Source organism: Neofelis nebulosa, chromosome 15 (genome assembly GCF_028018385.1).
Source record: "Neofelis nebulosa isolate mNeoNeb1 chromosome 15, mNeoNeb1.pri, whole genome shotgun sequence".
In the NCBI taxonomy this organism is placed as follows: Eukaryota; Metazoa; Chordata; class Mammalia; order Carnivora; family Felidae; genus Neofelis; species Neofelis nebulosa.
Genome location: NC_080796.1, coordinates 31,024,779 through 31,035,571, shown reverse-complemented (window position 1 = coordinate 31,035,571; position 10,793 = coordinate 31,024,779). Strand labels below are relative to the sequence as shown.

Sequence of the window (10,793 nt, the reverse complement as noted above, 5' to 3'; positions counted from 1 at the left end):
GGTTTAAGATTTCTAGAGAAAACCCCCATCCTCATTTGTCCTGGAGACATCTGTATTCGCCAAACATCGGACTTGAGAAAATAGTGTGGTATAACCTTGGACTCAGGCAGATAGGAGTTGGAATTCTAGTTCTGGCACTTATAAACCATGTGATCTTATATGTATTTCTAAGCTTCGGTTCTGAAGATAAAACATAGAAGGGGACTGACACATAGGAAGTACTCGATCAAGGGTGGCTTTCGTGTCTTAGTCCACTTACTCTCACTCCAACCAAATCTTGCGTTGGAAACTAAAAGCCGTGGTACTACCACATGCTGGGGGTGCTGTGTCATTGGCTTCCTGCTATTTGTGTTACATCTATTGGTGTTGGAATTCATATATTTTATAAGCCCATGTAACTGGGCCACATGGACCTAGGCAGGATTATTGATGTTTCCATGTTAATAGACTACTTTTACATGCTCTAAACACAACTGGCATTTGAAGAAATGTTCAAAAATACTTGGGAGGGTAAAATTATTCATACCTGTTTTTTATAAGTTAGTTACTATGTATTATTCTTCTATTATGTCTTTCATGATCCTTGGGAACATAGTAAATGCTTATAAATGTGTGAATTTGTATCATCTACGGACTGATTGCATGTTACTGAGTTTCCTTAAGACTTGTTACCTAAATGGTGCTGTTACCAAATGACCCAAAAAGGGTGTGTGTGTGCCATTTTTCCTCCTTTAAAAAATGGCAAAAGCAAAACGAAGAAAAATGGCTCAAATGAGACCATAAAACCACTGAGTTTCAAGTAGAAGAGAATGGAAGGTAAAGAACTACTCTTGTGCCCTAAGTGCCCCTTAGCATTTGTATCTTTTACAATTCATCCTATCCCCTTTCCACCACGGCGGCCCTGCATCATGCTGTGACCTAGGCTGACATTCAGCTGAGAGGACTCCATGGAGACGGTTGTTTCCAGCTGGAGTCCATTCTGATTTAGTCCCTATGCTGTATTAATTGTCAAATATATTTACTGTCTTTCTGAGCAAAGCTGATAGGCTGGCAGTCTTTGAACACACCCACCTTTGTGACTATAAAATATGGAGCTCCAGAATTTTCTCTAACACTATAGTCATGAAAATGATGTTAAGGATTTTACAAAAAAGTATTGCAGTATCACTTTTCATCTGAAGTTTGTACAGTTATGCTGTGCCTACTGTACCTATTATTTAACTTCTCTTAACTCACAGCCCTATGAATTGCCTTAAAAAAAAAAAAGTTTCTTTTTGAAAGAGAGAGAGAGAGAGAGACAGAGCGTGAGTGGGGCAGGGGCAGAGAGGGAGACCCAGAATCTGAAGCGGCTCCAGGCTCTGAGCCGTCAGCACAGAGCCTGATGGGAGGCTCCAACACAGGAGCTGTGAGATCATGACCTGAGCCAAAGTCGGATGCTCAACCCACTGAGCCACGCAGGCGCGCCTCCTGTTGAGTTTCTCAACCTTTAAAGCAGGTGTCTAGTCAGGGGCAGCGGTGCGAGAAAGGGCTCAGAAGCTGGTAAGAAATGAGCACAGCACACTCTGGTTTGGGTCTTTGGGCAGATACTCCAGGTGCTCAGCGAGCACCCAGAAGGCGAGGAATCGTTCCAAAGGCTCTGGTGGTGCTCTGACATCATCGACGACTGTCTCCTTTTCTCCACTACTTTGTATTTGAATAAAGTAGTTTTAGAAACCTGTACCAAATTACTTCTTGTCAAGAGCACAACCTTCTGGTAAAACAGGAAATCTTCCCTCGTAATTAATCACACATTCATAAGTGTTAAAATAGGAGTTAGAAAAATAAATTATTCAACACTGACATTTTATTTTCTGAACTTTATCATTTTTACAAAACAAAAAGCAGGTATCAAAAACAGCAAAGAGGTTATAGAATTTCCCCACCAGTTTTCACATAAGACAGTGATTATGAAACTGGCGCCCAATGTAAATACGAAACACAGGCTGATTTCCCTCTTCGTCATATGCATTTGGGTGGTTTGTTTTGGAGCCACTGAATAATAACTTTTTATAAGCACCGGTCATTTTTTGAGAACCCATTTGGTTTGTCCAACAAGTAAACACTTTTTGCTATGCGGTGTTTTCCTTTTTTAAGAACCACTAAGCTAAAATACAGAATGTGTAGATGTCTGGATCTGAACCAAAGTTTTTAAGATCCTATTTACCCTGAAGAACACTGAAGACATTTATAGGGCATATCAGATACTAGTTATATACCTCATCATGTCTAAGGCAGCTATTAGAGTTCTAAATAAATCAGCATTTCATTCACAGGCTGCCCAGAGTTTGAACTTCATCAAAGTTTTCATGTCTTTTCTGATTTGGAGTAGTTTCCCCAAATAGGGTCATATTATTAGAACAAAGTTTTATGCTCAGGCCAAACAGGCTCTGGCATTTCATAGATACATTTTTATAGAGCAAGACTTCTTGCTCTGGACCCTGGAGACCACAGAGAAATCGAGAGGCCATGATTACTGGGTGCGGAGAGGAAGAGGCATACTTAAGCTCACATGATCTGGAGGTAAGCAGAAACAAAGGTGGAATTCGGTCGTGCTGTTCACCCACCACCTGTTCCAGAAACACATTTTGCTTAAATACGGGAATTATGGTCCAGTTTTGCAATGTTAATAGCTGCCAGTTTCTCAAAGGTATTTTTTGTAAAGATCATTTCCTGGCTAGCAATGAGTTAGGAAACTGGCCTCAAATTCAGATCAAATTTTTCACTATTAGTCAAAAACAAAACAGAACACCTCAAAAAAACAAAAATGCAAACAAAACAAAAAAACCCCCACCAGCCAATAGGGGTTAAAATTGCACACTTAAACTTGAAGGCAAATTATATTATATACAGACAGGTATACACATCACCGTAATAGTTTTGAGAGCGTGAAACACTCCTGTTGAAACGTTTCCTCTATATTATCCCAATTTTCATGAAAGGAAAATTGATATGTAATCTCCTTCTTTACAGATATGAAAAAGGAAGCAAGAAGGCAAAGCTGAGAGAAACAGATGCTACCCCCAAGGGCAGCGGTGGCATTTGGTTGTTTTGGTCTTTGTACCAGCAACTCCCACACCCAGAGGAGAGACCCAGACCCTGCTGGACTACACAGTTTTCCTTGCAGTCAGCACTCGAACAATGGACCCCACTCCTCCGGCAGCAAGTGCCTAAAAACAGACCAAAACGTAAATGTTGACAGAATCATAAAGGGTCAGTCCTCATACCAAGTAGAACATTTTTCTTTAAGAAGGAATGTGTGCCGCTACCGATTTTGAATTCCTTAATTTTCATAAACACTTCTTGAACTCCTGTCATGTCCCAGGCACTGTTCTTGGCACTGGGGATACAGTCCCTACCCTTATGTACCCACACGCTAGTGAGATACTAATTTACATTCTAGTATGTTGTTTTCGAATAACAGTATGTTCTTAAAGGTTTACAGCATGTTCTTGCCTAAAACAGGTGCTCAAGTATAGATTTAGGATATTCACTTTATTCTCTTCTTAGCACGGGCAGGAAGAAATCGAAACCGAGATCAACTGTCCTAAGTTCCTTTAGATTAGCCAGTTTGTCAGATTCTTTTTATTCTCCCAAGCTAAGAATATATTATTTAATAGCTAAGAACTTAGGAACTGTAATTTTGACTTTACCTTAAAAAACTGGAAGTCATGACTAAGCATCAGGAATTTGAAGCTCTGGTTTACTTACTGAATACTTTTATGTACTGGGTACTATGCTAGATGCTAGGGATATAGCATCTTCTGGTCTATTGGGAAGGGACAGACATGTAGAGATCGTTACTATACTATAATAGAGTATAATATTCTGTACACACAAGTGTGCACTGGGGTGTAAGGAGCCACTGAGGTAGAGAAAATCACGAGCAGAAGTATGCAGGTGTGAAACGGTATGGGGTGTTCTGGGAAGCAATACTACTGTGCTCGCTGCTGGAGCACAGGGAGAATAACATGAAGAGGAGTGGCTGGACCTGGGAACTCGGGCTTTATTCTGCAGGTGACTGACAGGGTAGATCTGGGTTTTCGAGAGGACACTCTGGCGACCGGGTGGAGAAGAGATTTGAGGGAGGTGAAATTGGTAGCCGGAGGCCTGTTTAGGAAGCTACGGCAACAGACTGGGAGAGATGCTATGAAGAGTTGCATTAGAGGTGTATCTGAGTAGATGGTTGGAGAAGCGTTTAGGAGACAGATTGGCAAAAACCAGTGAGTGATGTTAGGAAGCAACGAAAACTTAATATGAGCCTCAGTTTGCTTCCCCACCCACCAAAAGGCAAGTAATAGCAAGCTCTCCCTCTTAGTATTTTTACGAGGGTTAAATGAGTTAATGTTTACAAGGTGCTTGGAATACAGTAAGTGCTCCCTCAGGGTCTACTATGATCTCGAGACTAGATAGGAGCTAGGTTGCTTAGGTTTTTAAGCTGGCTCTTCACCTCTAAATCGAGGATGATAAAGATGTTTTATACCTTACAGCGCTGTTTTAAGGAGTGAATGAAACATAAACTAACGGTACAGTGGCTGGCAAATGGAACGTGTTCCTGAACAGGAGGACCATGTACGTTATTCTCCAAGTGGGACACTGGGGAGTGAAAGGGAACTATTCATAATTATGTTGGGAAAACAGGCATAAACTGGGGCAAACGGGAGGTATGGTTACCGTGTCCGTAAATGTTAGTTCTCTTTATTTGACAGTGCATGAGCGACCAAGTGACTTGACCAAGACTAATGGACAAGTTTTACTACCTATTCTTATTTCCGAATGTGCTTTCACTCAGACACACACAATAGCTTCTGAAAGCCTGAGTGCCGGGAACTGTAAGATATTAGAGAACATACCCCTTCTCTGTGGTTGGTTCTATTTAAATGTTACACTGCTTACATTAATATTAATATTACCTAAGTGTTGGGTGTTAAAAATTACCTTACCAACTTTTAAGCTAAAGCTAAAAATTCCCCTTAACTATTTCCTTAATGGACAGTGTACTATCTGCAGAATGAAATGCATAAAAAATACAGGAATTATTCATCCCACCCGCGAGTTTTTTAAATTGTGTAACATATATAACATACACTTTGCTACTTTAACCATCCATCAGTGTAAAATTCAGTGGCATTCATTACATTCCCAGGATTCTACAGTCACCACCACTGTCTATTTCCAATACTTTTTAATCACCCTAAAAAGAAATGCTGTTCCCATTAAGCAGTAACTCTATTCTCCCTCCTCCCCACTCCCTGGTAACCTCTAATCTATTTTCTGTTTCTCTGAATTTGCCTAGTCTAGATATTTGATAGAAGTGGAATCTCACAGTATTTGTCTTTTCGTACCTGGCTTATTTCACCTTGAGTAATGTTTTCGGGGTTCATCAGTGCTGTGTCATGTGTCATAATTTCCTTTATTTGGTTGTCCAATAAACAAAATGTGGTGTATGCATAAAATGGATTACCTGTTCATCTGTCCATGGGCACTTGGGTTGTTTCTACCTTTTGGCCACAGTCCAAGAATTCTTGATTTTTATTATTTATTTTCAAGGTTTTGATTTAGTTCAAAGTTCAAGATTATGTTAAATGAACAATACTCATTACTAATAAAGGTGTTGCAAATCAGAATCTCTTAGGACCAAGGCAGTAAGCATAAAATCTAACTTTCACTTTCACACATTTATTTGTAAAGACAAAGATGTATAACCAAGTCAAAGTAATTATCCAGATGAGAGGAGTTGTCATTGTCACTATTATAAAGGAGCCGGCCACAGAGATTTATAATTCACAACTCACCTTTTCATGCCATTGCAATAACACAGCACTGCTATTGTCAGAGGGACTCTCGAAGCCTTTATAAATATACTTCATTAGAAGATCCACACCGTTCTTGTCCAGGGACTGAACTGCCTTTTCAATATCATTAGCTTTAAAAGAGATGAGCACCTTCAAGACGATGCTGCCTGCTCGATCCTGAGGATAAGAACAGAACATTTAGACATATGCGTGCCAAGTGGTTGCTCTAGAAAGGCCACACTGAGACGGTGACATTTAAAACCTGAAGGACATGAAAGAAGAATCCTTGGGGGTATCAGAGAACAGTGTCGGTCAGAGGAAAGAACTGCTGTTAGAGTGTATTCCGGGTGTTCAAGGAACAGCAAGAAGATCCCTGGTGGCCAGAGTGATAACAGTGGAAGAGTAGGACGGGTCAGAGCGGTGGTGGGAGGGCAGATTGTGTAAGCCCTGCAGGCCACCGTGAGGACTTAGGCTTTCGTTAAGAGAAATGAGAAGGTGTTCCGAAGGTTTTGAGAACAGCGATATAACCTGACTTGTATTTCAACAGGATCACTTTGTCCGCCATGCTGAGAATAAGCTGAGGTGGGACTGGTGGGGGGCAGGGGACAAGGCAGAAGGAGGGAGACCAGTTTGGAAGTTATGGCAATAACACAGGCTGGTTTTGGCCAGCATGGTAGCAGTGGAGGGGGTCAGATTCTTGATGTATCTGAAGGAGCGCTGACAGGATTTGCTTACAGATAAAGGTGCTAATTTGCCAATGTTAATGAACCCACATTTCAGTTTTACTTCTTGTACTCAGAAAAAGATCTGAAGACAAAATGAGCTGCAGTTCTACCTTGAACCATCCTTCAAAAACAGTACGTTCAGGAAACTTAAATTTTAAGTTTCATATCTAGAGTCAAGATATAAGATACAGTGATCTTCATTTATAATTTTTTTTCTTTGATAAAAGGCTGCTCCAACAGCAAAGTTATTTTTTCACCCATGAAGCCAAGCAGAGAGAACATTTAATTTACCCTTCCAACAGTTCACTTCTCCTATTCGAGAAAGAGTGATCTCTTCGGCATTCCTACTGGTCAGGGTTTTACAGAATGTTTCTACCTCCTATTGCTCTTTTCAGTTTAAAGACTATGCAATTACCCAATTTAGAAAAATATCCTTACAATTCTCCACCCACAAACTGTGATAAAAACTCAGCCACATAAAAGCAGAAGGTGGTAAAATTGAAATTTCAGTGACGTTCCCCACCATTTTCAAAAACCAAAGAAATGTTTCCTCTCATTGTGGCCTAGATAATTATCATGCATTTGCCCAAACTGTTATTAATACTCAATAAAGAGATCCTTAGGGCTCCTATGGACAATGGGTTAAGAGCCCTGGGCCACATTTTAAACACTAAGTAAATGTTCTTAAGAATCACCGAAAGACTGCTGCCCAGGAATGTTAAGTCAGGTTTTGCTGAAGGGCAGTTTGGCAATAACACTTGTACCAAAAGTCTTAAAAAACGTGCATTCTCAAACTCAGCAATGCACTTCTAGGAATTTATTCAAAGGAAACAAATAAGAATTTATGCAAAATTGTTCATTTCAGTACTGCTGACAAGAAAAAAAGGTCAATATTTTAAATATATGACAAAGGGAGATTAGTTATATGTAAACCGCAGCATATCTATATGCAGGCATTAAAAAAGAGGCTTATAGAAATAAACTTATTGCCAAGATAAGATATTCATGTACATTGCAAAAAGAAAAAAGTCAGTTATAAAACTCCATTTTTATTAAAAAAAAAATACCAATAGAAAAGCTCTATCAATATATAGCAACACCAAAAAGTAATAACCAATTATCTCTGGACAGTAGGATGATGAAGATTACTAGTTTTCTATAAACATTTAATTCTTACATAATTTAGAAAAATCGTTAAGAAGCAACCAAGTAGAATCGCTTTACTTCGTAAAAGTTTTGTTTATTCTTCAAGCCTTTGCTCAACTTCAACCTGAGTGGCCTCCATGGAACATACAAAATGCTCTCTTATCATAGCTCAATATCAGAGTGCTAACTTTTCATATGTAAATTTTTACCTATCAAGCTGCATTGTGAGCTCTTGTATGTAAAAGACAGTAAATAGTTAAAAGATTTGTTGATTTCAAGACATTTCCAGGATTTTGGTAAGAATGCTAAGATATCAGCAGAGATCACGGAGCTGTCTGTGACTCACCTTCACCGCCTGACTCTTGGTGTTGATGGGGGGATTTTTCAGAGCTGCCTGTAGGGCAGCGGTCATGTTTCCTGTGATGGAGGTTAAGGGCATAGCAGGAGAGGGCAGGCCTCAGGAAAGCACTGGCTCTTAAGCCTTGACTTTTACATTGACAAATTACCATGGTCACTACGTTCAATATTGTAAAACTCCACATGTTGGTTTCAAGGATGTCAGTCAAAGGTATGATACTGAAAACACTAGAGAAGGTAATAAAGCAACCACCAGTTCTTGCGTGGCTCCAATTACTAAATGAACACTTTGATAGCCTTTCATTTTCCAGTAAGACACATGCAAACATTATCCAAAGCTATATTAAAAGAATTAATAGGTCCCAACATGAAACACCTATCCTCAACCAAAATGTCTTTTATGTGATTCTAACTGGAAAAATGAAAGACCAAACTTTTGCTAGACTTATATTCTACATTAACTGAAATGCTGGTAGAAAATACTGGTCATTATTCTAGCAATCGAAATGATATACATTAGCAATCTCTCAATATTGATGAAAAGAGGCATCACAAAAGAGCCAATAATTCAGTGACTTTTTAGGCAGCAGCTTAATTTTTCTGTTTTGGATATTTTCTCTTATATTTCATAAAGGTTATTAAAACTGTCTTATATCATACCTATTAAATTTAGTCTTTGGAAGCACTAGTGAGTTAGCAAGTACGAGGCACGGAAGGCCAATCAGACTGTCAGAATCTACAATCATTCCCCTAAAAGGAAAACCAGAGTTCACTTGTTCCTCCATCTGTAGTGCCTGACCAAAGCTTGTCTCTCGGTTGTAACAAGAGAAGAAGAGACAGTATCTTTTTATTTTATACAAATCAGACCCATTATATGAATACAGCAGTACCAGTTAAGAGTTATCACCCATCAACCTACAGTTAGTTTCACAAAACATTATTTATCCATCACAAAGAATGTTTTCAGACAGAATAATGTTCATTGCTTCTGGGGGGAGGGGGGATCGTCTGACAAAAAAACAAAAAACCAAAACCAAAAACACAAGCCTTAGGGTTGGTGGTAAGCTGTTATTTTCAAGGCTTAACGAACTTCTAGAAAAAGCATGCTTTTTGCAAGATTGGCTCATTTTTAAGACCCAAAACATTTAAGTATTTAAATAATGAAAAATAGCAACAGCTGACTATGAAGGTTGTGGAAATCAAAGAAACATCTGTATGTTGATAAATGTTTAATGCTGTATTTTAGGTGCCTTTAAGACTAGATATAGTTAGAACCAAATATTTTCACTCATATTTCCCCATTATACTTTAATAGGATATAGATGAGGAAAGGGTTTTAAAAAGTCTTATCTTATGAATACATTAGAGAATAATCAGAAATGAATGAGTTCAGTAATTGAGAATCTCTAAAACTACAGCTTTAGTTGTTGCAACATTTACATTTTTCTAAAAAATATCTGGTGCAAATGTTCAAATTATGAATATTCAAATATGCAAAAACAAAAACCAGGAACTGACAGCCACATTTTAACTGAAATGGAAACGATTTCAGGATTACAAAAACCATTCTGCTTCGTACAAATGACTCATCGTCTATTTTATTCTTCATCTATTTTATTCGCTGGGGTTTATTTTAAATATTTCCAGGGATTCTCCACATGCAAGCTCTGTCTTTCTATTGTCCCTTGCTTATTAGCAGGTAAAAGGCTCCAAGCTTCCTTCGCCCGAGTTGGTTGCTTTGGACTCACCCCCAACCCCCCTCCCCGGGTTAGCAAATTGTTTATCTTGCAACCTATATATTGCCAAATTCCTTTCTCTTAAAAAAAAAAAAAAGAAAGAAAGAAAGAAAAGCAAAAAAGCCCACGGGCTAAAAGGACAGAGGGCCTCAATTCTGCAAATCGCCCCTTCCCTGCCGGCAAGGAATAAACTCTCCCAACGCTGCCAAAACCAAACCACCAGAACAGAAGCAGCCCGCTCCTCCCAATCAGAAATTTCTGGAGCCACCGTCCTGCGGAAGACAACTTAGGCGCCCTCCGAGGGCCACAGAGCAGCACCAGATGCCTCCCCCCGCGCCGCGAGGGCGCGGCCGCCCTGCCAGTTCCCTGCAGGCAGCAACTCCGGCCGCAACCTGAGGAATCGGGGGCGGGGAAGGCGCGCCGGGAAGGGCAAGTTTCCCAGGCGGGACCCTGGGGTCCGGGGGCGACTCAGTTAGAAATGGGAGCGTCCCCTGCCCTCTCAGAGTGGGGGAGCCCAAAGAGACAGGTGAGCTCCACGCCCATGCCCCGGGAGCGGCCCCGGCTTCGCAGACCCTGCCGGCGGCGGGGTCCGGGGAGAGGGGCGCGGTGGGGTACGGAGGCCGGCAAACGCAAGGATATTGCCGCAGGCAGGAGTCCACCTCGCCTTCGTCGGGCCCGGCCTGCCCGTCGCCCCCGTCTTCCTCGTCCACGAACTTGTTCTCGTCGTACTCATCCACGTCCACCTTCCGGAACCGGGCCGACGACACCGTGTTCTTCGACATCCCCGATCCGGACCGGTGGCAAAAGCCTCTTGTTGGTGCTGCTTCTACCTCGGTAAGCGTAGCCCACCCACCGGGAACCCGCAGCCTGGCGCCTTCACTTCCCTCTTCCGCTCTGGGGCGTCGCCGGCAGCCGGGGCTCGGGCGCTTCTGGGCCTGCGCGCTGGCGGCGCTCCTTCCTCCTCAGCTTCATGCTCTTCTCTAGCCTCCTACGCCGCC

General features: G+C 41.1%; 1 protein-coding gene across 1 annotated transcript; it reads right to left on the bottom strand.

The window, feature by feature from the left end:
- Nucleotides 1-1,821: 1,821 nt before the first annotated feature.
- Nucleotides 1,822-10,768, bottom strand: ARPC5 (actin related protein 2/3 complex subunit 5). The gene is made up of 4 exons (XM_058701134.1): nucleotides 10,435-10,768; nucleotides 8,049-8,121; nucleotides 5,832-6,008; nucleotides 1,822-3,206 (listed from the first exon to the last, which is right to left on the bottom strand). Exons 1-4 carry the CDS (start codon nucleotides 10,575-10,577, stop codon nucleotides 3,144-3,146), a joined length of 456 nt encoding a protein of 151 aa, XP_058557117.1. The 5' UTR covers nucleotides 10,578-10,768; the 3' UTR covers nucleotides 1,822-3,143.
- Nucleotides 10,769-10,793: the final 25 nt, after the last annotated feature.

Bases quoted from the DNA above. Each gene is read 5' to 3' on its own strand.
- ARPC5 (XM_058701134.1), bottom strand. From the start codon at position 10,577: ATGTCGAAGAACACGGTGTCGTCGGCCCGGTTCCGGAAGGTGGACGTG. The intron at 6,009-8,048 runs GTGAGTCACAGA...TCTTATCCTCAG, and splicing joins CCAAGAGTCAGGCGGTGAAG to GATCGAGCAGGCAGCATCGT. The intron at 3,207-5,831 runs GTGAGTTGTGAA...GTCTGTTTTTAG, and splicing joins TATTGCAATGGCATGAAAAG to GCACTTGCTGCCGGAGGAGT.